This window comes from Aquila chrysaetos, chromosome 10, assembly GCF_900496995.4.
Source record: "Aquila chrysaetos chrysaetos chromosome 10, bAquChr1.4, whole genome shotgun sequence".
NCBI classification, from domain to species: Eukaryota; Metazoa; Chordata; class Aves; order Accipitriformes; family Accipitridae; genus Aquila; species Aquila chrysaetos.
Window position 1 is genome coordinate 31023495 of NC_044013.1, and position 27949 is coordinate 31051443.

Sequence of the window (27949 nt, forward strand, 5' to 3'; positions counted from 1 at the left end):
TCCCACCACCTGCCTCGTCTGCCCCTCTGACCAGGTCAAAATCTTCAGTTCAATCAGGAGAAGCCGAGTGACGTCCGTCGGGCTCGGTGCACTGGGATGAGCGGAGGAGCCTGAGCCGGGGCCGGGAGGAAGCTGTGCAGGGTGCGTGAGTGCTGTGGTAAGCGGGAGGCTGTTATTCGGATCCCCGGGAGGTGTTTCTGTGTGAGCAGAGGGAGCAGCTGAAGCTGGTTCCCCCATATGGGGTCCTGTGGTGTCTGATGGGTCACAGGCTGACAGTCGAGCTTTCCTTGATTCACTAAGCTCCTATAGCAACGTATGATAAAAGTTGAGCTCAAGGTCACAGCTTCCCCTTTCCCCGGGGAAATTACCAAGTCTTTGACCTCAGGTTTATTTTCTTCAACTTCAGGTCGTGTCTTTGACTTGCCCAGGATCTTGGTTATATCCCCCAGTGCTGGGAACAGCATGGGAGGCAATGCTGCATGAACCTTATAGCTGTTAAATAGGCTGGCCACCTGCAGCCCCAGGACTGGCGGGAGAGGCTGGGATTTGGGCTCGTGTCTCTTGGGCGTGCTGGCCCAGAGCATGGAGTGCTGCAGGGACCAGAGACTGCACTGTGTTTCAAGGGGGTGAGCTGCACTCGCAGCCCTGCACACTGTGCCTCAACTTCCCCACTGTCTTATCGGTCAAGTAGGGCCTCACAGGTGTTTACCGTGTGGTGGTTGTCCCTGTCTCCTAGATAAATGTGCTTTTTATGATTTCTTTCTGCTTTTGCTTAGATGCATCAATTGAGTTAATGCCAATCTTTCTGAGGATGTCCATGACTAAGACAATAAGCCCAAAGAGATCTGTAGGAATTCATACAGGCCAGGGTCAATAATGGAATTTTCAGCTGAAAATCCCTCTTGGCTCTGACTCCAGCCCTGGCACATAGGCAGGTCTCCTCTGAGGTGGGCTGCAGTCTGACACCCCTGCCAGGCAAAGGCCCCAGATGGGAACAGCTTGGTGGTCACTTCTGACACCTTAGGCAGATCCATGGCCAGGTGTGGTCTCCCGTCTCCAGAGCCCAAACCCATTGCAGGTTAAAATAACCATCTCAGATTTTGCGTGGAGCCTAATGATGAGTTTGCAACTGTCTGCACTGCTGCCGGGGAGTGGAGGTGTTTCTCCGTTTCACCCCCTCTCCGTCTTCGCTCATCTCTATCTTGCTCTTGGAACAGGACTGATCTCCCACCTGTGTGTCCCAGGCCAGGTCTGTGCTGCTGTGTGGGAAGCTGGCAGGATGGCTCGGAGGATGAGCATCGACGAGCTGGAGGACCAGCTCCTCTGTCCCATCTGCTTGGAGGTCTTCAAGGATCCCCTGATGCTGCAGTGTGGGCATTCGTACTGCAAGTCCTGTGTGGTGTCACTCTCCGGAGAGCTGGATGGGCAGTTCCTGTGCCCCGTGTGCCGACAAACCGTGGACTGCAGCGCCTCGCCACCCAACGTCACACTAGCCCGCGTCATCGAGGCACTGCAGAGCCGGGGCGAGGCAGAGCCCACCCCGGAGTCCTGCCCAATGCACCACAACCCCCTCAGCCTCTTCTGTGAGGCCGACCAAGAGGTGATCTGCGGGCTGTGCGGCACCATTGGCAACCACCGCCAGCACAAGATAACCCCCATCTCTACCGCATACTGCCGGATGAAGGTTGGCAGGCAGAGCCAGGCGGGGCTCCTGGGGTGGGCGTTAGGCCACCTGCAGTGCTTGCTGGCCAAATGTCCCCTTTCCTTCAAGGGACAGGCTGAAAATGATGCCAGGGTGGGAAGCACAGTCCCATGGCACAGCCAGATGTGGGGCAAGGTCCCTGGAGCTGGGGGGCAGCTGTTTCTCAGGCTGAGTGTGTCCCTGGCTGAGAGGACTCACAGTTTCGCTGGCTGCACCACGATGGGGAGAGCCGGGGGTCAGGGAGTGTCGGCGTGGCCTTTCAAGACTATTTCCAAATACCATCAAAAAGAGTCTGGAGATAAGGCTGAGGTGAGGTGCCGCAAGAGAGCAGGGAGGCAGGGAAACAGGAGCCCCAGCCAGGGAGAGTAAACAGCTGGCATCCCCTGCCCAGCATCACATGAAAGCCCCAGGAATGGAAAAGCACAGGGCGGCCCGGCCCCTCTGCTCCTGGCACCGGGGAGATAAAAGCAGGAGGCACCAGAAGTGCTCCTGCCCCAGCAAGGCTCCCGGCACTGGTGCTAGGAGGGTGCCGCTGGCCTGGTGCTGGCTTGCCACCTGCTTGCCACCTGCTTGCCTGGTGCAGAGCCATCACGGGGTGTGAGATATCGAGGTCAGGAATGGGAGCAGAGTCCTGATGCTCCTGGCAAGAGTACTTGGTCAGCAGCATCCAGATCAGGGCCATGCTCTGAGTGCTCTCCTGCCTCTGGCAACCCCAAATCCTCTAGATCAAGACAGTGAAGATCAGCAGGATGTGCAGGGCCCGAGAAAGCTTAGGAGAACATGGCTCCTGAGGGCCATTTGTTCCTCAGGGGGCTGACAAGCACTGCCTGTGATCAAGGAGGCTGCCAGAGAGGTCCCTCCCACAGAGGTGCTGTCTTTTCAGGAGGAGCTGTCTGTACTGCTGACCGATGTCCACCAGTACAAGAAGAACGTGGATGAACACTTCAACAAGCTCATCAACAACAAAAGTCGCATCGCGGTGAGTGCCATGTGCCAAGGGAGCCTCTGTCCCTGAGTCCTTTGTGTCCCAAGCAGCCCCTGGAGCAACCTCTGCTCCTGGGTCTCCCCAGCTCACCTCCTCTACTGCTCTCCTCTTCCCCCTTCCCTGGGATAGCAGACAGGGCTTATCTTCCACCCTGTTCCCTGAAGTGCGTGTTCTCTCGGATTAAACATAGACCTGGTTTTGGGAAGGGTGATGTAGCCCTCTCTGGTGGCACAGCCCTGTTTTCAGAAGGGGTGACGTAACCCTCACCGAGCGTCCTGGCAGGATCAGCAGTCAGAGCTGGTTTGACCAAATGTCCTTGGAGGTGGGGAGATAACAGGTGAAAAGGACCCCCCCTTGGAGCAGGCTTCCTAGTCAGAGCAATGCCATTGGTTTCACAATGGGTTTATGCCTGGTTTAGCTGCGTGTCCTTTTCCCACACAGTAGATGTCTCCAAGGGACCTCCTGGCATTCCTTCTGAGGCTAAAGCTTCCCAGTGGGGCTCCTCAGAAAGGCTCAACCCAAATGAAAGTGGAGCTGTACTCTTCTCCCACTTAGCCCAGGACACAGTTTGTTCCCTGGGAGCGGAGGGAGCCAAGAGCTCTTTCAAGGCTCTGATGAAGCTGCTTGTGACATCAGGAAACCAAAATCTGGGGGAGAAGAGGCGTAAGGCAGGGGTGCCATGGTGGTGAGCAGCTGAGAACAGCAGGATGAAACAACATCTAGCCTGCTGTGAAGAGCTGGTCTTTATTTGGAAAGCCAGTGGACGGCGGCTTGGTGGGACATGTTGACATTGCTGTTGGCATCTCTGAAACAAAAAAGCAGGTGAAGGGGATGGAGCATGGCAGCCCTGCAGAGCTGCTTGCTGTCTCCCTGCAGAACGAGGCAGATGTCTTCAAGTGGGTGATCCGGAAGGAGTTCCAGGAGCTGCACAGGTACATTGATGAGGAGAAGGCCACCTTCCTGGAGAGCATTGAGGGGAAGGCAGCCCAGCTCATCACTTCCATTGAGTCCCAGGTCAAGCAGACATCAGACGCCCTGCAGAGGCTTAAGGAGATGCAAAGCTCTCTGGAGGTGCTCAGCAACGAAAGCCAGCTTGATTTCATCCGGGTGAGCGTGCTCGCTAGTGAAGGCAGTGACAGTCAGGCAGGCTTTCCAGCCTTCAGCCCACTGCTCATAGCCCTGAGCCCTGCTCTGGGCAGTGGGTACCTCACCAAGCATAGCTGGGACACCACAAGAAGTGAGATGTAGGTGCCCTCTGTCCAGCCAGGGCTTTGCCCGATGGGAGAGCCCTGCCCTCCATGAGGGGCAATGCCCTTAGCTCTCCCAGGAGAGGAGAGCTCTGGCCTCTCCAGCCCAGGGCATAGATGTGTACAGCTGTGACCACGCAGAGGAGCTGCCGTTCCATCAGTCTCCCACCACTGACTTTCTCTTTCTCTTGTTTTCCAGAAATACGGCTCCTCCCAGTTCAGGTGAGTGGTGGGACCCAGCAGCAAACAGCATCAATGGGGATGGCAGTGCCTCCGCACCAGGGCTAGAGGTCCCAGGCCAGTGGGCATCTCAGCATCGCTGGTGCAGCCTCACATGGACACTGCTGTTGTGATGGATAGCCATGGCCAGAGCCACGCTTGCAGCCCTAGAAGAGGGCAAGAGCAGCTGGTGAGACACTGGTGGCTCCATCATACATGGCAGCCAGGTAAGAACAGGTCACACACCGTCCCCGTCAGCTGTGTCACAGCTGCCCACATCTTTCCAGGTCAGAGCTCCCCAGCCTGCACCCCAGTGATGGCATCTTTAGCCCTGTGTCCTTCAAGCCGTGTTTCCACCAAGACGACATCAAGATGACTGTGTGGAAGCGCCTGCACCGCCGCGTCCTGCCAGGTATTGACCTGCCCTGCTGGCAGCATGCCAGGTGCCCTGGCTCACTGGCGCGTGGGACAGGCTGCCCAGCCAGCATCACACTGCCCCAGTCTCTGTCTTGCTCTCTGCTTGTGCGCTCCTCATCCCCAGGAGAGCTCCTGGAGCAGTGGCTGGCTGTGTCTCGTGCTGGTAGCAGCCTGCTCTGGCATAACAGTCCAGCTGCTTGAAGTTAAGCAGTGCCAGCCCTCAGGGCTGAGCTGGGGTCTGCCAGACTGCTGCCTGCTAGCGTGCCTGGAGCATGCATGCTTTCCTTCTAGCTCCGGAGACGCTGAAACTGGACCCGGTGACAGCGCATCCCCTCCTGGAGCTCTTCAAGGGCGACACGGTGGTGCAGTGTGGGCTCTACCAGCGCCGGGACAGCAACCCCAAGCGTTTCAACTCCAGCAACTGCATCCTCACCTGCAAGGGCTTCTCCTGCGGCCAGCACTACTGGGAGGTGATTGTGGGCACCAGGAACCACTGGCGTGTGGGCATCATCAAGGGCACAGTCAGCCGCAAAGGAAAGCTGAGCAAGTCTCCTGAGAACGGCGTGTGGCTCATCGGCCTGAAGGAAGGGAAGGTCTACGAGGCCTTCAGCACCCCGCGGGCCACCCTGCCGCTGACCACCCGGCCCCAGCGCGTTGGCATCTACCTGCACTACGAGAAGGGCGAGCTGACCTTCTACAATGCTGACAACCCTGATGAACTCAGCCCCATCTACACCTTCCAGGCGGAGTTCCAGGGCCAGCTCTACCCCATTGTGGACCTGTGCTGGCCGGAGCGAGGGCCCTACTCCCCTCCCATCATCCTGCCTGCACCTGCCATGAGGCAGCACTCCCGGGCACCGTACAACTATCCTGCCCCGGAGGAACCCATGAAGCCATAGCCTGGCCAGCGGGATGAGGCTGTGGCCAGGGAGGGCTGTGGCCAAGTCCCAGTGGCCCGCAGCAGAGGGGAGTCACGCTGCTTGCAGGGTTGTCCTGAGGCGGAAGCTGTGGTACTGCAGAGTAAGCTTCAGCAGCAGAGCAGGGTCCTTCCCCTCTCCTCTTAAGAGCATAAAATGCCAGCTTTGATCTCTGAATCCCCATCCCCAGTCTGGCAGGCTGACCCAAAAGCCTAAAACACATCTGGCCTGTGAAGATCTCTCTATGGAAAGGAGCGCCTGCCTGAAAAGCGTGAGCCGTGAGCGTCCGGGGTCTTTGTTGGCATGTCCTTCTTCTGAATAAATAGAGTTTGTGTTAGGTGAGCTGGTTGCTGGCTAACACTGGTACTGTGTCTGAGGAACCAACCGTAGCTGGAGCTGAGCGGGCAGCCGCAGTGCTCTGCGGAGGCATGAGGGGCTGCTGGGAGGGGAAAACAGGAGCTGAAGAAGCAGCTGCAGAGAGCCCTTTGCCAGGCAGCAGAGGTCAGTCCCTGGCGGGAGGACGGCAGCCTGCCTGGGGCAGTGCCTCTTCCAGCTCCTCCGGGATGTGAGCTGGCATGGGGAACCACATGCAGAGCCTGCCCGGGTGGGACACTGTGCCTGGGGCCGTGGGCTGAGACAGTGTGAGGAGAGCAGGGCTGGACATCTGGACACAGCCAGGAGCTTGGCCTGACCAGCTCGGCCACCCTGCACACAGCCCGACAGCAGCTCTCCAGCCGCTCCTTGGCGAGTTGTTCTGGCTAACCACAAAGAGTCACCCGGGACCCGTTCCTCAGGCTCGTCACCAAAATTCACAACCAGCCCATGCCGACTGAGAGAGGCCAGGACACAGAATATACTGTTACTGGGGCAAATATTTATCCCCATGCATGAGGTGTCCAGAGCAAATTGGGGCACCCGAATGTGCCTTTACACGGGGTTCTCGTACCCCTCAATCCTTCAGGTCTGAGACGACTTGACTACCACCAGCACCCATGCCACTGATTACTAATCGTGGCCCAACTGTGCAACACAACTTCAGTTTTGCAGCATTCTCGCTGCGGGTCGGTGGATCCGGGCGTCCCTGGAGTGAGTCTTGCCCACGTTACTGGTCTATGATGCCAGGCGAGGCTGGGAGGGTTTTGAAGACGTGTCGGGGGGGCCGGGACGTGGTGTTACCAGGGTCGCCCCTGCTATCCTTTATCCTTCCCAGAAGCACAATCCTTCTCTCCAGGGCCGGGCTGTCCCTTCGTGTATCTTACTCCAGCACCCCGTCCCGCCGCAGGGCCTCACCGGGGCCCACACGCGCTAACGACGGTCAGTGCGCCAGAGAGACCCACCGGTGGGACGGCACGTCTCTCCACAGCAGGCCACCCGCGCTGCCCTCACAGCCGCTGCCCGTCCACGGCCTCCTCCCGCCGGCCGTGCGGCCCAGGGGGCCCGGGCCCGGGCCCGCCCCCTTCCCCGGCGGCTGCCGAGGGGCCCCGCCAGGCCCCGGCTCCGCCGCTCGCCCCCTACCGGCCGGGAGGTCATACCGCCGGAAGTGGCGGCGGTCGCACGCGGCCCGGCGGGGACATGGCGCTCTACAGCGCGGCCGCCGCCGTCCTGGAGGGGCTGGAGCGCGGCGACGGCGGGATTAAGACCCTGGTGTACAACAGCCGCTTCCCGGTGCGGGGCGGGGGGCGGCCCGGGGGGGGTTAGGCCGGAAGCGGTAGGCCCGGTGGGGATTAGGCCCGAGGCGGGGAGGCTCGGTGAGAGTTAGGCCCGGGGCGGGGGTTTAGGCCCGAGGTGGGGAGGCCCGGTGGGAGTTAGGCTCGGGGGGGACTAGACCCGGGGGGGGGTGGTGGGTCTAGGCGCGAGGCGGGGAGGCCAGGAGGGGTCGGCGGCGGGCTCGGGCCCCGTCCCCGGGCAGCCCCTGACCGCCCCACAGCACGTCCGGCAGCTGTACGCCCTGGTGTCCGAGACACTCCGCTACTCCTCGGTGCTTGAGAAGCTGCTGGCCGGCGCCGCGCTGCTGCGGGCCGAGAAGAAGCTGCCGCTGCCGCTGGCGAAGGTAAGGGGGTCCGGAGGGGCGGCCCCTTGGCGGCGGGGCCCGGGCTGGTGGGGCCGGGCTCACCCACGTCCCCGCAGGTGCTGGTGTACGACCTGCTCTTCGGCAAGGGCCTGAAGTGCGGGGGCCGCTGGAAGGCACTGGCTCGGCGGCACCGGGCCCGGCTGGAGGCTGAGCTGGCCCGCCTGAAGGTGCAGCAGAAGGTGAGCCGCAACGAGGACCTCCTGGCCCCGGTGCAGGCAGCGTGTCCCGGAGGTGAGTGGGCCTTGGGGTAGGGTGGTCTCCCTGTGCTGGTGGCAGTGGTGGGTTGTGTCTGACCCGGCCAGCTCCCCCAGCCTGCCAGGTGCCACGCTATGTCCGAGTCAACACCCTGAAGACTTGTGTCGACGATGCGATTGACTTCTTCAAGCGCCAGGGCTACTCCTACCTGGGCAAGGCAGCCAGGTGAGCGTTTCTTTCTGCCATCCCACCTTATCTGGGACATGAGTGAGCGGCAGGGGCTTGGGACGAGGTCCTGTGGGCTGAAGGGTTGCTGGTCTTGGTGCTCACGGTGTCCAGATTGGGGTCTCTGTCACTCCCCGCTCTTACTGTCTGCCCCTCTGGGTGCTGCCTGGTGCCAAAGTGGAGAGGAGGTGTGGGGCGAAGGGGGTTCTCAGCCTGGGCTCTAGCGTGGGCATGGTGAAGTGCGACTGTGTGTTCATCCTCCCTGTGCCTCGTGGGCAGTGTGGAGGAACTGAGGGCCCTCTCCGGGAAGAAATTTTTGTTGGATCTTCATCTCCCGGAGCTGCTGGTTTTCCCTCCGGAGACGGACTTCCATGACAACCTCCTGTACACTTCAGGACACATAATTCTGCAGGACAAGGTGGGGGAGCTGGAGAGCAGGAGGCTGCAGTGGGCGGGGGGGAAACCACTGACATGGGTGGAGGGTCGGCCCCTTCCTCCATGCCAAGGGCTGGGTTTGGGCCAGCTTTGCTGCAGCACTTGAAGTCTGAGTGGAAACTGTGAATGCAGCCTGCAGCTATGGGGTTCCCCAGCGGTTTTGCTTCTGTAGCCTGTAGGTACAGGATGAATTGCTCTGAACTGGGCTGTAAAAACGCCCCATAGGGAACTGGGGACCAGCAGCTGGGAGGAGTGCGGGGCTGGGAGCCGGGCAGAGGCTTCCAGCAGTGGATGGTAGTGGTGGACTTGGCCTGGTGTTGTCTGTGGTTGTCTGTGACCCCGCAGCATCAGCCATGCCCTGAGGAGGGGCCAGGGGTGCTTGCTGCCTGTACCTCTCACGGGGCTTTGCCCTCTTGCAGGCCAGCTGCCTCCCTGCCTTCCTCCTCAGCCCTGCTGCTGGCTCCCACATCATTGATGCCTGCGCTGCTCCTGGGAACAAGACCAGCCACCTGGCTGCCATCCTGAAGAACAAGGGGTGAGGGCAGGTTTGTGTGCTGGCACGGAGGGAAGGGATGCAGGTGGCCCTGGTCCCCCCGAACCCACAGAGAGCACAGGGAGAAGGTGGCAGGAAGAGCTGCAACCTGTCACCCTGCAATGCTGACTCGGGCAGATGCCCACTTCTCCCTAGGTGGGCTGGAGGCTCTGATAGTGCTGGGCCACTGGAAGGGCCTGAAGGGATGTGAAGTCATGGAGGGGTTCACTTCCCAGCCCCTGCCTGACCCCGGCCCTGCTCAGTATTCCTGCCTGGGGGAGCAGCTCCTGAGCTCTGCCCGCCCGGCTGATGGCTAGTGTTTGGGGCTGCTGGGGCAGCCTGTCGCTGTCAGTGCGGTTCCTGGGGCCGGGTGGGATGTTCATGCCTCTTTTGGGTGCCGGGCTCTACCTTCAGCCAGATCTTTGCCTTTGACGTGGACACCAAGCGCCTGGCCACCATGAACACCATGCTGATGCGGGCTGGGGTCACCGGCTTCCAGCTGGCCCAGCAGGACTTCCTGACTGTGGATCCCGGAGACGCCAAGTACAGCAAGGTGACCTATATCCTCCTTGACCCATCCTGCAGTGGCTCAGGTAACACACAGGTCTCCAGCTGCCCCACCTGGAGCTGGGCTCTGGGTGTGAGGACCCGTGGGTGACAGTTGCTGTCCCCACAGGGATGGTGAACCGGGTGCCAAGGGAGGAGGCTGCCCCGAGTGCTGAGCGGCTGCAGGCACTGGCCGGCTTCCAGCGCAAGGTTTTGAGCCATGCCCTGAGCTTCCCGGCTCTCCAGCGGTTGGTCTATTCCACCTGTTCGCTGCACCGGGAGGAGAACGAGGATGTGGTGCAGGCTGTGCTACAGGAGTGGGGCTCAACCTTCAGGTGTGTCTGCCTTGGTGGGGGCGGGGACAGCACAGGGTGCTGCAGGGCTTGGCCCTGACCCTTTTCCCATGATACAGGCTGGTGAACGCCTTCCCTTCCTGGCCCTGGCGAGGACTCGCTGCCTTCTCCGGGGCAGAGAGCTGCCTCCGCGCCTCTCCTGCAGATACACTCACCCATGGCTTCTTTGTGGCTGTCCTGGAGCGGCACGGGGAAGGGACTGCTGCCCCCAGGTGAGAGGAGGGCCTGGGGGGCTCTGCCTGCCTCCAGCAGCTTCTGGGGGGGACACCATGGTTCAGGAGGAGAGAAGATGGAGGGGCCTGGCTGTAGCAGGTGTGGGAGGTGAGGGTAGGAGCAATGGCACTGTGGTGAGCGGGGCCTGGTGTGCATGGTTCAGGCTGTTTGCTCTTGTCTGCAGCTCCCTGCCTGCGGCAGCTGAGGACAACCCACAGCATGGAGAGGGAACGGAGCCAAGAGCAGCTCCTAAGAAGAGGAAGAGGAAAAAGCAGTGGGTGAAGGAGTGAAACAACATTTTTAGGACTGCACAGTGCCCAGCTGGGGCTGGCAGGGAACACGCTGCCACTGCTGCCTGAACAACAGTGGGGCCACTGAACACAAGTAAAGCTTTGTGTCAGCTGCAGCTCTGGTGGCATTCTGTAAGGCCCTGCTCCCCTGGGACCAAGTGCCAACCCCCAGGGCCACCCTATTGCCAGGGAGGGGGAACTGGACCTGGCCCTTGGCACCAGCCCCCAGCAGAAGGTTTGCCCCCAAAGCCAGACCAGGGCTGGGACAGCCTTGGGAAGTCTGCAGGCAGTACCAGTGTCCAGCAACACCCCCATTTCTGCACCCTGCAGGGCTGGAGTGCTCCAGCTGGTGTGTTAGTTTACCATGTTCCCCCCTCCTAAAAATACCCCAGCCTGATGGAGGGTTTCAGAAAAGCCTTTAACTGTAGGGATGAAATAGATTAAAGTTTCTCTCTCCTCATTGTGTTTCCCAGCATGTTTGTGCAGTCTTGCCCTGAAATTGCCACTGCTCAGAATGGAGGCAAAGTGGGGGGAAAAAAGTGAAATGGTAATGATCACAAGCAATGCCTGGCCCTGCTCAGGCCCAGGAATCAAACACAGGCAAGGCAGATGTGAACACAGTCTTTTTATTTTAAACCAGGGACATAAGAAGCAAGGAAAAAAATTGCACATTCACACTAAAATCCTCATCAGCCACACCAGGAATGATCCAAGTCTTCAGTTTGAGTTAAAACCCAGCCTCCACCTGGCCACATACAGCAGCCCAGTCACATGGGTCTCTCCCAGCAGCGTCTGTGCGGTGGGGAAGGGACACAGCCTGGCTCCTTGCCTGGCTGGGCTCTTGGGACCTAAATAGGGCAGCTACTTGGGGGGCAGCACCAACAGCCAGTGCTACCCAGGGTGCCCTCACCTTGTACCCTGCTCATCCCACACCTCCCTCTGCCACACAGGTCTTGCTGGAGTTGATCTCAGCAAACCCCAGCCCCAGGCTCCCAGCTCCCTCACCCTGGAGCCACTGTCCTGCCTCAGGCCACTGCCAGCCCTGACGGCTGGGTAGCAAGCACCCTCCTGGCTCAGCACCCTGCCTGGGGCAGAGGGAGGAATCGCCAGGGGCAGCCCTCGTGCACTAACCCCTTTTCAACCCTTTTCTCAAACCCCAAGGACACGTTTGCCCAGGCTGGTTCCTTCACAGGTCTGCCCTGCTCTAACAGCCTGCTGCACCCCCTCAGCTGTGCTGGTAGGGGAAGGCTAGAAACACCCTGACAGCACTGGCAGCAGGTGCCTGCTGGCACATCCTCTGCCCCGACTCGCTAAGGGGCCATGTCCCCTCTGCACCGCACACAACCCAGTCACCTGCCCTCCTTCCACCTGCTGGGAGAGACACCTTGTTCCTGGCAGACAAGAAAACCACTCGTCACTGTAAGAGCTCCTGCTCCTCATCCTCCAAGAAATAACAAAAAAAAAAAAAAAAAGTTTAGTCACATCCACATACATCACATTTTAAAATTAAGGAGATGTTGTTACAGGCCAGGAGGAGCGCACAGCGGCAGAGCCCACGGGATATAGCTGCCTTTCCCCGGCACAGCTAGCTCCTGTGGGCAGAGCCAGGGCATGGGCCAGCTCCTCACCAGGCTGCGACGGCACAGCTAAACACTACCAACAGCACTGCGGGGGTCTGGCAACCTCACTGAACCAAGCTTGAAGGAATTCAAAGGCAATTCAGCTTAAATATAAAAATAAATTTTTATTTTGTTAAAAAACGTTTAAATATTTGTTTGCAATTTTTTTTTTTCTTTTTTCTTTTTTTAATTTAGACTTCAGCAGACACACACACTCACACGGCTCGGAGAGTAAAAAACCCGGCAGCAAAGTACTCCTGGAAGTGGTGCGGAGCCCATGGGCAGGGGTGCCCATCCCTCGCCCGGGATAGAGTGCGGGGCAGCTCTTGGGTGACCCCTGACTCTGGCAGTCTCTTCCCATAGGAGCTCCCAGGCAGGGGAAGGGCCCTGCTCCTGGCTTGATGGGAACAAGGGAGGCAGCACCGTAGCTCCTAGGAGCTGGTAAAACCCAAAAGGAGGGGTATGAGCTAAAAATGAAAAACAATTTGGATTTGGGGAGGGGGGTGGAAACCCATCTGCTCTGGACTCCTTCCATTAGCGGCTCCAGAGCACCCCAAGGTGGGGAAGGGGCACCAAGAGAGAGGGGAAGGGAGGGGAGAGACTGCCAGGGCTGGGGCCCCCATGCCTGGGGGTCCAGGCCCCATCCCGCCACCCCTGCTGCCTGCCTTTCAGTCACGACAACGAAGGGACAACTCCCCCAGCACGAGCAGCCACGCAGTGATGCTACTGTCAACACCCAATTAGCTAGGGCGTGTCCCCCACAAAGGGACAGGTGCCCCACAAAAAAAAGAAACTCCAAACAGCAAATCCGGCATAACCAACATGCCGCCACACACACGGTTCAGTTCTTCCTCCAAACTCGATTCAACGAGCGCCTTGAAACGGGAGCACGAATAAAGCAAAAGAGAGGGGGCTTTACACGAGCAGGGTGGGGGGAGTCCGCAGCCTGGTGGGGCTGCTTGGCAGCCGGGAGACAGGTGGAGGGACACCCATCCCCAACCCATGCCTCCAGCCGAGGTCCCAGGCTGATGGGAGATGTAAGTCACAGCAAGGGGGTCGTCACCCAGCTGCAGCCGGGTCAGTTGCCCGTGGCACTCAGACGCCCAGGCCTGGCTGGCACTAACCCCGGCTCGTGTTCTGCAGGGATGGCAATGCAGCCAGAGGGAGTGTGTTCACCAGTCCATGGGATGAAACAATGGGGAAAGATTTCAGGACCTGGTGAAGACGGCATCCCTCAGCAGCCTGGAACGGCAGCCAGCAGGAACGCAGCATGTCTCCAGCCAGGCTGCAAGCGGAGACATGCAGCTCTGCCGGCTGCTATGCCACAGGGGAGGGGGCTGACTGTCAGGGGGCTGGGGAGGAAAGCATGGGAACAGCTAGAAGAAGCAAATGGGGAAAAATTTACACGTTATGAAACATGGCAAAATAAAGTGAGGGAGGAAACGCTGCAGATATGTACAGAGGTTCATCCAGCCTTGGCTGTGAAACTGTTCAAGTAAGAAGAGTTTGGTTTATCCTGTCCCACCCCAGGCACAGCCACCCAGCATGGTCTCTGACTGGCATCAGAGATGGGGAGCCTGGCCCCATCGCCACTGGTCTCGCCACAGGGACCACTCTAGACCGGAGCCCCCCATGCAAGTGCAGGGGCTCCTCCTGCAGGCTGGCAGCGGGGGCCCAGCAGCACCAGAGGTTACTTTTTGCGGGTATGCTGTCTCCGTGCCTGCAGCCGCTGGCGAGCGCCTGTCTTGGATCCTGCTCCGATGGAAAAGGCTGGGGTGGATGAACCTGGAAGCAGAAAGGTTGCTCAGGTCTCTGCAGCCTCACTCAGAGCTGGCACGGGGTGTATCATAATCCCTGGCCCCGAGGGGAATGGAAGGTTTTGCAACCCCCAGAGCCCAGCAGGTACCACCCATGATGTCTCCCAGAGCACAGCCTGGCCCTTCCACCATCCCCAGCCCAAGGGGACAACATGACCCATCAGCTCTGCAAGGCCAAAGCACCAACTCCTTCCTTACCAAAGGAAGCGCCGACTCCCCCGAAGCCCGAGGCAGGAGCGCTGGGCGTCCCGAAGGAAAGGCTACTGCTTCCACTCCCCACTGCTCCTGGCACGGGCGTGCTTTGCCCGAAGGTGGGTGCAGGAGTTCCTGGAAAGCAATATGCCACTGTGAGCCGGGGTCGGCAAAGGAGGAAGAGCCTGGCCTTTGGAAGCTGGTAGCACCCACAGTAGGCACAGATCTCCCTCCAGGGGCTGAAGCACCACAGTTCCCCAGGACCAGCCTCTTCACCCGAGAAGCCCTTTTAATGCAAGAAGTTGTGCTCTCATGGTAATCCCTGGGCTCTCCTGCCAGCAGGGCAGCACAGGAGGATTTGCAGGCCAGGGAGGAACAAGGGCCTCTGTCTTTCTAGATCAAGTGGTTGCTCAGCCTGTGGGTTTCAGCTCTGTGGGAGGTGAGACAGCCCAGTGAGGGTGCAAAGCAGTAGGGAAAACCTCAGAGAGCAAGCAAGAAGCGATTGCAATCACTGGCTGGCAGCGTTTCTACTCGCCAAGAAGCTCCAGATTGTTTTTAAGCATTGGCGAGACCTTGGCTTCTGCCAGGCACCTGGCTGGGCTCAGCACTCAGGCGAAGCCAGGGTGCATTCAGAGGGGCCGAGGAGCAGAATTTAAGGATTCCCCTCCATCACCGAGGGCTGGGGACCTGGACGAGTGACAGAAGCGCCTTCCCTTCACATGGCAAGGCTCCGCACAGCAGGAGCACCAGCCCCTCTAGGGCTGCTGAGCCTGGGGAGCTCAGCAAGGTCCAAGCAGGAAAGCTGCTGCCTAAATCTAGCCCTGCCCTTCACCCCCGGAGAAAACCCATCTGCCCTGACTCACCTCCGAACACGGGCTTGTTGTTGGGCGTGCTGGGCACAGTGAAGGCGAAGGGCGTGCTCTGATTCTGCGCACCCAGCGCGCTCTGCGTCAGGGAAGAGCTGAACGGTGTTGCCACCGGGGCTGCCCCGCTCTGCCCAGCCCCGAAGCTGAACCCCACGGTGGGGGAGCCGCTGCTCAGGGTGGGCGTGCTGATCCCAAAGGCGCTGGCGGAGGGGCCCGGCTGGGCAGTCGCCCCAAAGGTGAAAGGAGAAGGGGTGGTGCCAAAGACGGCAGTGCCGGTGCTGCTGCTCGTGGTCTGTGTGGTGGAACCGAAGCTGGCGGTGGTGGAGGTGGCTGTTCCAAAAGAGAAGACCGACGTGGTGGCTCCAAACGCCACCTGAGTGCTGCTGGTGCCGAAGGAACCCTGGGCACTGGTTGTGCCAAAGGCTGGCTGAGCACCGCTGCCAAATGCCGGCTGAGCAGTGGACTGGGCCGCAGGGGTTCCAAAACTGAATGGGGGGCCAAAGGTGACGGGGCCAGCAGCAGGCTTGCTGGCAGGCGGCTGGCTCTCCGCAGCACCAGCACTGAAGGTGGGCTGACTCGCTGCGCCGGGATACAGTGGTGGCGGCTTCGCATTTGTGCTGAAGGAACTGCCAAAAGCTGAAACAGATGAGCCGAACGTCAACGTTGCTTGATCTGTGGTGGCTGGGGTAGAAGAGGTCAGCGTGGTGCCCCCAAATATGCTAAAGCCCACAGTGGTGGTAGGAGCTGTTGAGTTTGAAGGTGCTTGGCCAAAGGCAGGGCCTCCTGGGACACTGGTGGTGGCAGTGACCGTGGCTGGAGGTGGCTTTCCGAACTGGAACACAGGCCCTGGGGTGGCAAAGCTGGTTTCTGTGCCGGGAGCTGAGCTGGCCAGGCCCCCGAACAGGAAGGGCTGAGATGTGCTGGTGGATGTGGCAGCGGAGACGGTCAGGCTGGCAGTGGGGCCGGTGGAGGCAGGGGGGTTGAGTCCAAAGCTGAAGACAGGTTTAATAGTGGCATCTGTGGAGGAACTCTGCATAGTGGCAGTCGTAGCTGCGGTGGTGAAGATGACGTTAGGGAGACCTGTGAATCCTGCCACGGTAGTCATGGAGGCTGCTGGCAGATCTGCGGCCGAGGCCGGCTGTGACGTTGGTTTGAAGGCAAAGGGAGAGGCCTGCGCTGGAGATGAAGCTGTGGTGACACTGCCGAAGATAGGCTTGAACATGGTGGTGGTGGAGGATGTTGAGGAAGGGCCTGAGTTCGCAGACACGGTGACTGTGGTGGAGATAACAGCCGTACAGGGTGCTGTGCTCTCGCTTTTTGGCAAAGTGCCAAAGATGGGTTTGAAGACAGGGGTCGTGGTGGGCACAGCAGTGGTCGTGGTGGGCACAGCAGCAGCTGCAGTCATTGCTGCCTGGCTGGCAGGTGGGGTGTACAGCATCCCAAAAAGGATGCTTGGCTTCGGGAAAGAAGGAGGTTTGCTGGGGGTCTGGCCCAGCTCTGTCAACGCAGGAGGTGCCAGACTGCTGGGGGCCTGCACCCCTAAGGCAGCGGGGGCAGTAGGGGCAGGCGTGCTCAACACGGGCACAGGCTTGGTGTCAGCAGAGGTGGCAGGCAGAGAACTCGACTCCAGCGATACAGCAGGAGCAGGCAGCTGTGCAGCTGATGAAGGCGGCTGGGATGCTACCGCAGCTCCAGTGGAGTCTGGAAAGGGGGAGAGTGCTTATTTAGCAACAGGGGGTCACTTACAGCTAGACAGCCCTTCTGCCAGGCACCCACCCCACTGCTGCAAAGGCTTGTGGAGCAGCACCTGCCCTACCAGACAGACCCAGCCCTCCACACTTACTGCAGCTCCCAACAGGACCACAGGCTCAGCATCCCCAAACTTGCCACCCCCTCCACCCCAAGACATGCCTGCCAGCTCCGCTGCCAGCAGAGCATTTGAACAGGGAGTTTTGCCACCTGCCTCCCACAGAGGCAACATAGAACTCCCTCCATGCCTGCCTTGCTCTGCCGAAGTCCCACTCTGCCAGCCCTCCTCCTCACCTGCTGGCGAGGGCGCAGCCTGGCTGCTCTGCATCTTCTTCAGGCTGTCCAGGAGTGAGTTGGTGCTGGCCGGGGCAGGAGCTGTTGAGGCAGGCGCAGGCCCCGGGGACGTCATGGTGAACGCCAGTGGCCTGGACACAGGCGTAGTCTCTGCAGTGGTGCTGGGGTCCACATCTACTGGGAAGGAGCAAGAAATCAGGACCCACAACTCACTGTAGGGGACTACTCCTTAGCAGAGCTTTCCCAGTGGGTAGGGAAACTGCATGAACATCCCGCAGCTCTGGCCCTGGGGAACCTCACCCATCACTCTGGGGACTCTAGGGCACAAGCTCTCCTGAGTCTGAAGGCACCAAGAGCATTCCCAGACCCGAGTACCAGGCAGGACTGGCCCAGGAGCTTCCCCAGGCTGTGCTATGCAGACACCCCACTGCCCTGCCAGCCCTGGCCCTGGGTTTCTTCTCCTTGCTGTCCCCTCCATGTTCCCAGGCTGTCCTTACCAGCCTTATCCTCCAAGACTTTGTTGAACCACTGCAACGCTGCCGCCTTCTCCGCATCCAGGTCCTCCGACGTGATGGAGTAGCCCAGCTGAGGTGGTGGGGGCTGCCAAGAGAGAGCAGCAGCTTAGCTCCTTCTCAGGGAAGCCAGCAGAGCCTCTCTGAATGTGTGGTGAAGGCTGGCCGTCGCAAGACCCGTGAAGCAGGTAGTTCTGCCACAGCACGCTACCGCGGAGCTCCGATCCCCATTCATTTTGGCCCCCGGCTTGGCGCTGAGGGCACGGCAGGCCTTCCCCAGGCCATTACCTGGTCCGGCAGCAGGCAGCACAATCACGCACAGCCCACCAGACACTGGGGCTGGGGATAGCGTCACTTCCCACTCGGCCAAGGACGGGGCCTCCTTCCTGAGGGCAGGCAGGTCAGTCTCCCCCCAGCCCTGCAGAAATTGCAGTGAGCACATTCTATCGCCAGAGGAGGGCAAAAGGGGCTGTGAGACAGCGACGTACCAGCGCCAGCTGGTCTCCCCGGCGAGACGACAGCAACTGGATCTTTCGCTTGCGCTTCCCGCTGCTCCCCGACATGGATGGTGGGCTCAGGGAATTCTGCTTCTTCCGCACTGGCGTCTCTACCACTACAGAAGGAGACAAGTCAGGACCAGCTCCAGGCAGAGGAGGCGTTTGGCTTGTACCAACAGGGCTGTCCCTTCTGACTCCTCTCTGGATGACCCATCTCAGAGGGCAGAGACAGGGGCACGGCTTCAAGCTGAGAACAATGCTGCGATGCCCTGGAAAAGCAGCTGGCTGCAACACATCCCAGGGCAGTCTGTTACAAGAGCCCGCTGGGGCAGTGGCCCCTTCCCACCTCCACAGATGGTCCCTGGCACACTGCCTACCCAAACTACAAACCACGCAAATTGCATGAGCCACATCTAGCGCTATGCCACAGGACCCTATCTGAGATGGGCACAAAGGATTTCCTCTCCATTTTAGCTGAGGAAGCATTGGAATAAGCTCAGCCTGGAATTTGATCAGGGTGCTACTTGTACCACAGCAGATCTTGCCCCAAGGCTGACACCTGGACCCATGCTGGCTTGGGGGCTGGTGTTCCCCCTTGCAAGCCAGCTCCCAGGCATCTGCTAGCACACCAACACTGTCAGCACCCCTTGCTTATCACCTGGAAATCCTTTAAGGCAGTTGCTGAGGCCAGCAGAAGTGCCACCGCCTTGGGACCAGCATGTTCCTAGTCTCCAGGTGACAGCTCAAGCCAATCCCACCTGCAGACCTCAGCTACCTCCTGTCCTGCTGCTTGCTCGCACTGGTGGCCCATCCAACCCGGGCACAGAGCTGGGGCCCACCTACGCTCACCTTTCTCTGTCTGCAGCTCCTTGTCCGATTTCACTGGAGTGGAAGTGTTGGAGCGATGCAACTCCTCTTCCCTGCACAAGTGGGAGAGTGCCAGTTAGGGTTAACCCCAGGCTTGGCCCTGTCCCCAGGGAGCAGGACAAGACCAAAGGCACTAAGGACTCCCAGCAGCACCCCTGGTGTGTTTCTTTGCCTCCGCCAAACAACAGACGTCAGGACAACAGCCTTGCCCTCACCACACCAGCCTGAAAGCAGCTCCAGTCAGAGGAGCTGCTCCCCTCTCCAGCACCCCAGGTTGGTTGGCTGCTGAGCCTGCGCACCCTCCACAGGACAAGTCAGCCTCAGGGTGGCAGCTGGGGGTCCCAGATGGAAGCTGCTGCCCCTTGCAAGTCCCTGGCTTGGACCCACCCTATCGCCAGGGCAGGTGGTTATGTCAGTTTTAGTTCTGACATAAGCTCAGGTCCTTCTCTGAGCCAGGAGAGAGGAGAACAAGGGCCTGTGCTCCAAGGCAGGCGCTAAAATACAACCCCTACTGCAGCTCCCGTTAATTGATTTTGAGGAGATGGCAAAAATCAAGGCCTGTCTCTTCCCAACATTTTGGCAAACAGCAACCCAGGCCATGCCAATGCCACAAGGCAATGTCACCTCTGCAGCAACCTGAGCCCTTAAATCTCTAACCTGGCCTGGGAGCAGGGCAGGGATGGTGCAGCTCAGCGCTGCTGCCAGGACCACAGTGTAACAAGGCGGCAGGGATGCCAATTGACATGAGGGGGTTTCCACACCGGTAGGTGACGCAGCAGCCACGTCTCAGAAAGGGGCCTGGACTGTCCTGGCTCCAGTGGAAGCAACTGCTCTCTTCCTGGCTGGCATCGACGAGCAGGTGCTCGCTGAGTGAGTGGCTAGTTACCTGGCTTTCTTGAGAGGCCACTCTGGTGTCTGGGAGCGGGAGGACGCTGGGCTGGACAGTGGGGACACGCTCATACCACTTCTCTTCCACAGCTGGAACACAGAGACCAGCAGTAACTCAATACGGGGGCTGGCAGGGAGCACAGCCTCCAGTCCTCCTGCTTGCCCACAGATTAAATTCCATCTCCCAGGGCCGTGGCTAACGAGTCCAGAACCTCTTTTGCTTCAACACCGCTTAACTCCCTTCCACGTTCCGTGGAATGCAGTCTGGCCAGCCCAAACCGAATCTGCTCTGGGAGCAAGCAGCCTCCAGGCTTGTTACAGCCTGGTTGAGAGGATGGGGAAGGAGGACGCTGATGGTCAGATGCCAGCTCTAACCTTTGTACAGCACAGGCAGAGGCTGCCTGGCTGCTGCAAACACCCTCACATGCGCGGCGCTGCTCTGGCAGGTACAGGCCACCTCCTCACCAGGAGCTCAGAGCGGATGGATCCCACCTCAAGGATTTTAGACTAGCCCCAGCTGGAGGAAACCTTTCCCTACCAATATATCCTGCAGGAAACCTTTCCCCACCCAGACCGCAGAGTTCTGTTAGGCATGGCTACGGCCCACCGTCACATCTGCAAGCCTGACTCAGGATGTAAGCAGTGTTTTATTAAAGGTCAGCAGTGGCTGGGGGGACCTGGGTCAAAGTGGGAGTGCACAGCTCCAATACATCCTGACCACAGCTGAAAAGGTGGCAGCAAAGTGACTTTTTTTTTTTTCCTTTCACCTGGATCTATCTACCCTAGCAGACTGGCTAAGGCTGAGTAGGGAGGGGAAAAAAAGCCTCCTTCTTGCGTTGATGTAGAACAAGCACTAAAGCAGGACAGCTCAGCCTGGGGACTCCCCCAGCTTTGTGCACTGAAGGACAAGTAACATCGCTGCCTGCTGCTGCCAGCCTGCCTAACCCATGAGGAGGTGAAACTGCCTGGCTGAGCTGCGCTGGAGACTCCCTGCAGTGCTTACTGCCAGGCACCCAGCAACACTGCTCTCTTCTTATGAGCCCAGGGTGTGAGTTACATGGGGCGATCCCAGAGGAGGGTTGAGCCACTGCACTGGGCTCTGGCGCTGCCTTCGGCACGCTGTTTCCTACCTGTGAGAGGCCCCGGCTGGAGCTGTAGGAGCTGGCGATGGCATTGCGGATGGAGCTGGGGATCCCGCCAGCATATGTATTGTTGAGGGAACTCATGGAAGAGGTGCGTGACCTCTTGTTTGAGCAGTCATCCAGGCAGTACGAGACAAGGCCCCTCTTCAGAGAGCCAGGCCTAAAGGAGGTTAAAGATTTTGTGAGCTCCACACCACTCTGTCTACAGGTACTTTAAATGCAGGGTGGGTGGAGGAAAGCAACCCCGCTCTCTCACAGTGCAGGGCTTGGAAAGAGGCCTCAACAGCAGCACTGCCCTTATGGCCACTGGCCTGTGCTCAGGGTGACAGACTGAAGGCACGGCCACAGCCTCTCTTGCTCTCCCGCGAAGCAAAAGTCAAGCACCTCTTCCAGAGCCCACAGGCTTTCAGACCCCCCCCTCCCAGCTCACAGCAGGTGCTTTAGGCCCGCTGGACACTTACTTGGGTATGAGAGAGGCAGGGGCACCGTTGGCTACCAGTGGCTCAAACGCTGACTGTCCACTTCCACTGCTATCGTGGCGCCTGCAGGAGAGAGGGCAGAAGCCTGAGGTAGTGTGGAGGCAACAGAGAGGGGGCTGCCCTCCCAGCTTTGGGAAAAGACCCCTTCCAGGCAGGCTCGGCACTGCGAAAGCACAAACCTTGCTTTTTTCTTGTCACCCAACACCTAAGGACAGAGGTTTTCCCTATCCTGCTGCAGATTTTCTCTCCACCTGGTCCTGTCCTCACTGACCCTCACCTCGAGCTGCCTCCTCCCAAGCACCAGCAGCTCCTCTAGATGCCTGCTGGGCAGAGTAGTTTTGATGTAATGAAATCTTTGCTCAAATCCATTATTCTAAGCCAATACATTTCAGAGAGTCTCAGCAGGTCGTTTCTGGAATGGATCCGAGCTCCAAAACTCAGATCTCCTACCTCTTCCTAGTCAGTGCCCCAGACTGTTTGAGTCAGAAACTGAATACCCCTTCCCACAATGATATGGTGAAGACCCGAAGTCTAAAAGTCTTAAAGCAAACCCTGCTGTGAAGCAGAGCTGGAGGTGTACGATCAGCCCTGTCACTTAGCCCAAGCGCTTCCCCCGAGCTCAAGCACGCTGACCCCGTTGCACAGGCGATCCAGCGCTCTCCAGCTGACACAGGCTCCTTTCTGCCCTCAAAGGTCACGTGATTTTCTGCCTACAAGCATTCTTCGTGCTTGCCAGGATTTAATGCCCTCAAAATTGGCTGTCACGGCAGAGCTGGGTATTGGCATGTTAAAAAAAACAGAATTAAGAAAAAAACCAAGCCGATCCTGTCTGTGCACCCATCCTGTTGTCATCCTGCTCAGCTAGTGGGGCTCAGACTCACCAAGCTGAGGTAAAAGTTGAAGGGTAGAGGGAAATCCAGTGATGGAGGAGAGGAGGGCATGCCCTGCTGCAGCAGGAAGGCAGCTGGTGGCTTCCTGCAAACTGCCACTCATCCCGCTGCACTCTCAGAGCCACTCTAGCAGCAGCCTCAGCACAGCACACAGGACAATGCGCCTGGGCACTGCCCAAGCCGCTCTTCTGTTGTCTCTCAGCTCCCCTGCTTAAGCCCAGGCAGGCAGCCCGGGCATGCGAGGGGCAGAGGGGCACGAGGCAAATGGCCTCCACATACACAAGTGGAAGGATGAAAAAGAGGAGGAGAAAGAAGAACAGCGAGGCAGTGCTGTGCCCAGGTAGTTAGAAAGGTTCTGGCAGACCTTGGCACCCAGGATTTATGCCTTGTCCTTCTCAGAGCACTGGCAAAGACACCGCACCCTCATTTCTTGGAGCTGGAAATCGCTGACCTTGACTAACAAAAGCAGAAGATAGTCTCTCGTTTACCCTTGTGTTTTTACCTCCTTTTGCTAGCTAGAGTGCACAACGGAAGCATGCAGATCTTTTAAAGCGCAATGCTTCCAGTTGGGGCTGTACAACTTGGGGATCCTGTCTCTCCTGTGAGCCTGGGGCTGACTGAAGAATAGAGATGATAAGCCTATGGCAGATACCAGCATTTCACACCAAGTTTCCCTGGTCTGCAAACCCCTGTGATGACAGAGGCCACCCTCCCTGCCAGGGAGCCCTGCCAGGCTTCCCCAATCCACACCCCAGCCTCTAACAACACCAGCAATGCCGGGGAACATGCTTGACCCACAAGCTTGCCCAGACAAAAACCTAAACCACATCCCTTTGATCTCAAGGACAAAAAGAACTCTCGGAGGACTTTCCAACACAGCCCAGAAGGCTGGATGATGGGGTGTGCTTCCTCTCCGCGGTTCAATTCCCACAGGACTTTTCCAACCCAGACTCCTGGTCACACCAGGCCCAGCACGCTCTGGGACACATCCCATTGTCACCACTGAAGCGCCAGTGTCACTTACAACCTTCCCAACACGTGGGCAGTGACCTGGACTGCTGGCTTATTACCTTCTCTTGCTCTCCTGATCGTTCCCAAAAGCCTGGTCCTCCTCCTCCTCCTGCTCCACAGCCCTCTTCCTGCTCTCCTTGATGGCATTCAGCACAGTCTCTTTTGCACATGGGTCCAGGCTGCTGTTGGCCGGGAAGGCCATGCGTGAGACCAGCTGCTCCAGGCTGTGAGGCAAAGCAAGGCAAGGTGTTAGGCAAGCTGGGATCCCCAGAGTGGGATCCCCCCACCCGGTGCCCTGGCTGCTTCCACGGAAGTGGGGAGAGGGCTCTCCTGCACAGCCTCTCCCGAAGGTTCGGATCACCCAATCCTCCCCACAAGGCAGCAAGGCTTGGGATGGGGATGGAGCCAGGCCGGGAGCAGTGTGCTGTCCCCAGGGGACTGCTCTGGGCAGCGGGACCAGCTGAGGGCCAGGTAACCGGTTTCCCCCGGGTCAGCCCGGTCAAGGGTTAGTTCCTCGGGCGCTGCCCGCCCGTGAGGCAAGGCCGAAGCGGGGCCCGGTCCCCACTGCCGTACTCACGCTGGGGAGCGGGTCAGGCCGGCATCCGGCCGGGCAATCCTCACGGTGACGGGGCTGCGGAGCGGGCCGGCCCGACGAGCCCAGGGCGCGCTCCTGGGCGAGCAGCCCTCCCAGCGGGCGGCGGGCAGGCCGACCGGTACGGCGCTTCGGGTCTGCGGCAGCGGGTACCGGCGGCGCGGAGCCTGCGGCGGGCAGTGCGGGGCGGCCGGCGGGGCCCTGGGGGGACAGAAGGGTCAGCGCCGCCGGGGCTTCGCCCGGCCGGCCCTCCACCCCCACTCCCACGCCCCGCTTACCCGAGGCGGCGCGGCGGGGCCCTCGCGGGCCGGCCCGAGGGGGCGGCCGGGCCCCCATTGGCGGCAGCTTTGCCGGGCGGGCGCGGCGCGGGCGGGCCGGGCCGCATCGCGCACCAGGCCCCCGCCGCGCCCAGCGCCGCCGCGCCCAGCAGCGCGCCCCGGAGCAGCAGCAGGCAGGCCATGGCCATGGCCAGGGCCAGGGCCAGCGCCAGCGCCAGCGCCGGGGCCAGCGCCGTCGCCGCGCCCCGCCGCCCCCAGCGCGCCGCGCCCGGCCCGCCCCCCGCCATCGCCGCCGAGCCGAGCCGCGCCGCGCCGAGCCGCCCGCCAGCCGCGGCCGCCCGGCATGCACTGCGCGGGGCGGGGCGGGCGCTGGGGCGGGTTTTGCCCGGGGCGGGCGGGGCCAGACCCTCTCGGCGCCCCGCCCCCAGGTCCCTGTCCCCGCCGCGGTGGCCCCTCCCCCTTCCCGCTCCCGACCCGCGTGTGACCCCGTCCGGACCCCCGTGTCCTCCCATCCCCCCAGCCCGACCGCTGTGTCCCCCACCTCCGCCCCCATAGCCCCCGTCCCAGCCCGCGTGCCCGCCCCCCACCCTGACCCTCGTGGCCCCGACCACCGTGTCCTCCTGTCCACAGTCCCCCCGGTCCCACCCTGACGACCATGTCTCCCCCCACCCAGATTCCCCTTTCCCCATCCCCACTCCAAAACCAGCGTCCTCGTTGCCATCCAGATCCCCGCGTCCCCCCCCCCATCTCCATATCCCCGTCTTGTCCCCTACAGCCCCCCTGCACCGTTCCAGCCTCTGTGTCCCCCTTGTCCCAGCCCCTACAGTCACCCGCGTGTCCCTGCACGTCCCCATCCCTGACCCAACGCCGCAGGCACTCGTGGGCCCGGGGCCTCAGTCCAGCACCTGCCTGTCCCCGGTCCCCAGCGGGTGCAGGGGCAGCTCCCTGCGTGGCCAGCCCCTGTCCCCCCCGCCTCGGCTGAAGGGTGCCACCACCAGCAGCCTGCTCTGCAAGGCAAGGGCTGAGGATGAGCCACCCCACGCCGTGCTGGGGATCGTGGGAAGGACATTCTGGCTGGCTGCGCCACTGGGTCCCCAGGGGACACGGCTATCCAGGGGAGTGCTGCCCACCCTGCTGCCTGCCAGCTGCCTGCAGCTTCTGCAGCCCTGCTGTGTCCTGCAGAGCAGGGGACCATGGCAGGGACCCTGCAGAACATGGCTGTGGGGACAGACCACAGCTGCAGGGACAGGCTGTCACAGGGCCTCCTGCAGCCCAGGGTGGGAGGGCACCCAGGGAGCATGACGTCCTGCTGCAGTGTCACACCTGAGAGGGGACATTCCCCTGAGCATCTCCCTGTCCGTGGCCCCCATGGGCCATCCAGCAGCAGGACCCCCATGAGATGGCCCTGCCAGGGTGACCCTGCAGCACAGCTGGGAAGGGCAGGGTGCTCTACACACCACCCCCCCCCAAACCCCCCCACTGCAGCGTCACCAAAGGGACCGGGGTGGTGGGGAGGCTAAAGCCACCCCTGCTCCTCAGGGCTGAGCAGGGACCAGGTCCTGCTCCCCTCCCAAGGAGCAACAGATGATGTGCAGGGTGGCCCTGGGGACAGAGCCAGGAAGGGGACATCATCACCAGTACATCACCTGGGTCACCTCAACAGCACCTCCCCAAGCTATTTTTTGCAGGGGGCTGAGCACAGCCATGGGACACCCACGGTGACTCAGCCCAGCTGCCAACCACCCTGGAGCCGGCAGGGCTGGGCTGAAGGCTTTATTGAAAAATCGAAAACACACAATGTAGTAATTATTATCATACAATGAAAAAAAACAACCAACCCAACCTGCAGTGGAGGGAAACCCCTGCCATCCCCATTGCCAGCCGCCAGCACCGGGGATGGTGTGGGGGACACTTGCCCCCTGCCAGCACCCGACCGAGATACAAAAAGAAGTGGTTTCAGCTGAGAGCGGTGCCGCTGTCCCCGAGCCCCTGCCGCCACCGCGACACCCTTGCTGCCCCCTGGCATTGACCCAGCCTGGAGGCCTGAGGTAGTTGGGGGTACCCCGCACAGGTGAGACCACCCCCACCCAAAAGAGCAGGGTGGGTTTGGGGGTTCCTCATGTCCTGCAGGAACGGGATGGTTCGTATTGCATCCAGAGGGGAGCTGGTGCAGGTCAGGGTACGGCCATGGCAGGGTGTGGGGAGTCAGGGGGAGCCCCAAGGTCCCCAAGGGGCGCGCAGCAGGCTGGGGGCACAGAGTGGGTGTGTTGGCAGCAGGGCTGGCTGGGGGATGCGGGGACACCAGGTCCCTGCATGGTGGATGGTTGCGCTCTCCTGCGCATAGCGGGTGGCAGCCCTGAGGCCATGGTGATGGCATGGGAGTGCAGGAGGGTCCCACTGCTCCGACTGCCAGCCAAAGGCTGACGGATATCACTGGGAAAGCACGCAGTGATAGCCCAGCCACTCTGGGCAATGCCATCACTTCCTAAAGGGAGAAAGGCCAAATCCTGCACCCCCAGCACCGTGACGGGGGTGGTCTGGCTGTCTCCCCGCTCAGGAATCGGCACCTGCCTGAAGGCAGGGTGCAGGCAGCGATGCTGCCAGGCTGGCAAGGACACCCTGGCCCTGCAAGGGGCACCAGCAGGACCATGGGAGTGGCCATGGGGGATGGGGACATTGCTGCGCAGGCTGATGTCACTGTCCCCGCTGCAGCAAGATGAGGTGGGGGGCCGGAGCTGGCAGACACCCCCCTGCCCTCCCAGCCCCCTGCTCCAAGGCACAAAGGTTCCCCGGCCAGAGCCAGCCCCACAGCTGCCCCTGCCCATGGCACCGCCAGCACCGATCCCCCATGCAACAAAGAGGGTGGCGAGGACACAGGAGTGGCACCAGCCCAGAGCGAGCGGGCATGGGGAGCTGCTCGCTCTGGCTTCAGCATGCTCTGGTGTTGGGGCACCCCAACTGCCCCCCAAAGACTCTGTGCTGCTGCCCTAGAGCCACCCCCCATCCCCAGGAGCTGGTGGCTTGTGTGGTGGCACCACAGTTGCCCAAACCCGTGCCCAGCACCTTGCGGAGGGTTTATTGCTGGCATGAACACAGTGATCTGTCGGGGCAGGGCAGCCCAGCTCCAGGGCTAGGGGGGCATTTTTGGGACCCAGGATGGTGGGACAGGACCTCAAGGCAGCACCCCTCCCACTGTCCGACCCACTCCCTCCTCACCGCTGGCTGCTCTCAGTTCTGCTGCCGGCACCCTGGTCTCACCAGCCGGGCTGTCCCATGGGAACACTCCCCCCCACCCTGAAGTGGCCAAAGGCACACGGTGCCCCTGCCGGAGGGGGGAGCACACCTAGCACCAAGCCCAGCAGCACCCCAAAAGCTGGCTCCGACCCAGCAGCACCCCTGGGGCCCCTGGCACCATGGCAGGCTCCTTTGCAGGGGGGGATGTTTGCACCGAGCCAGGGACCGGGTTAAGGCTGGAGAAGCAGCGAGAGGCAAAAGAAACCTGAATGCTCTCGCTCAGCCAGAGCCGGCTCAAAGAGTTCAAAAAATCTGTGCAAAAACAAAATTAAAGGGTTAAAGACCCCCCTGGAGACACCCCCCCCCCCCAATCCCAAGCAGCTCTAATAAATACACGTGCGGTTTGCAGCTGGCGTCAGGCCGGCGAGCCCTTGCTCCCGGCCCCGGGGTCTCGCCAGGTGGCTCTTGGTGCTCCGGCGCTGGAGGCGGCTCTTGGCAGAGGGGACGTGGAGGACGTGTGCTTCGGGGTGGCTTTTGCACCGGTTTATTGTGGATCTTCCCAAAAGGCTGCACCAAGCTGGGTTGCAGCCCGCCATGGGGGTGTCCCGCCATGGGGCTGCCTCCACCACGGGTGTTAATCTGCAGCTGGAGGAGGGAGAGAGGGTAAGGAGGTGT

The 27949-nt window shown here is 60.6% G+C and overlaps 4 protein-coding genes across 7 annotated transcripts in view; 2 read left to right on the forward strand and 2 right to left on the reverse strand.

Annotated features, from left to right (window-relative positions):
- The first annotated feature begins 59 nt into the window (after nucleotides 1-59).
- TRIM50 (tripartite motif containing 50) lies at nucleotides 60-5826 on the forward strand. Of its 2 annotated transcripts, XM_030029496.2 has the most exons (7): nucleotides 60-141; nucleotides 1245-1684; nucleotides 2586-2681; nucleotides 3564-3794; nucleotides 4134-4156; nucleotides 4441-4565; nucleotides 4862-5826. In XM_030029496.2, the coding sequence occupies exons 2-7, from the start codon at nucleotides 1280-1282 to the stop codon at nucleotides 5467-5469; spliced, it is 1488 nt and encodes a 495-aa protein (XP_029885356.1). In that variant the 5' UTR covers nucleotides 60-141; nucleotides 1245-1279; the 3' UTR covers nucleotides 5470-5826. The 2 variants fall into 2 exon arrangements, with proteins under 2 accessions (XP_029885356.1, XP_029885357.1); XM_030029497.2 differs by lacking the exon at nucleotides 3564-3794.
- Nucleotides 5827-7008: 1182 nt separating this feature from the next.
- On the forward strand, nucleotides 7009-10807 carry NSUN5 (NOP2/Sun RNA methyltransferase 5). The gene is made up of 10 exons (XM_030029498.2): nucleotides 7009-7152; nucleotides 7415-7537; nucleotides 7615-7789; nucleotides 7870-7978; nucleotides 8258-8396; nucleotides 8833-8948; nucleotides 9360-9538; nucleotides 9622-9826; nucleotides 9904-10056; nucleotides 10242-10807. Exons 1-10 carry the CDS (start codon nucleotides 7060-7062, stop codon nucleotides 10345-10347), a joined length of 1398 nt encoding a protein of 465 aa, XP_029885358.1. The 5' UTR covers nucleotides 7009-7059; the 3' UTR covers nucleotides 10348-10807.
- Nucleotides 10808-10959: 152 nt separating this feature from the next.
- Nucleotides 10960-24327, reverse strand: POM121 (POM121 transmembrane nucleoporin). The gene is made up of 13 exons (XM_030029492.2): nucleotides 24041-24327; nucleotides 23748-23963; nucleotides 23230-23394; nucleotides 21252-21332; nucleotides 20779-20950; nucleotides 19647-19738; nucleotides 18743-18813; nucleotides 17885-18009; nucleotides 17382-17484; nucleotides 16885-17058; nucleotides 14839-16542; nucleotides 13982-14110; nucleotides 10960-13751 (listed from the first exon to the last, which is right to left on the reverse strand). The coding sequence occupies exons 1-13, from the start codon at nucleotides 24325-24327 to the stop codon at nucleotides 13657-13659; spliced, it is 3414 nt and encodes a 1137-aa protein (XP_029885352.1). The 3' UTR covers nucleotides 10960-13656.
- Nucleotides 24328-25758: 1431 nt separating this feature from the next.
- HIP1 (huntingtin interacting protein 1) overlaps nucleotides 25759-27949 on the reverse strand; it is a 52148-nt gene continuing 49957 nt past the window's right edge. For all 3 annotated transcript variants that reach the window (XM_030029493.2, XM_030029494.2, XM_030029495.2), the window contains one exon: nucleotides 25759-27919. In XM_030029493.2, the coding sequence (XP_029885353.1) occupies nucleotides 27909-27919 (11 nt within the window). In that variant the 3' untranslated portion in view covers nucleotides 25759-27908. The remainder of the gene's footprint in view (nucleotides 27920-27949) is intronic.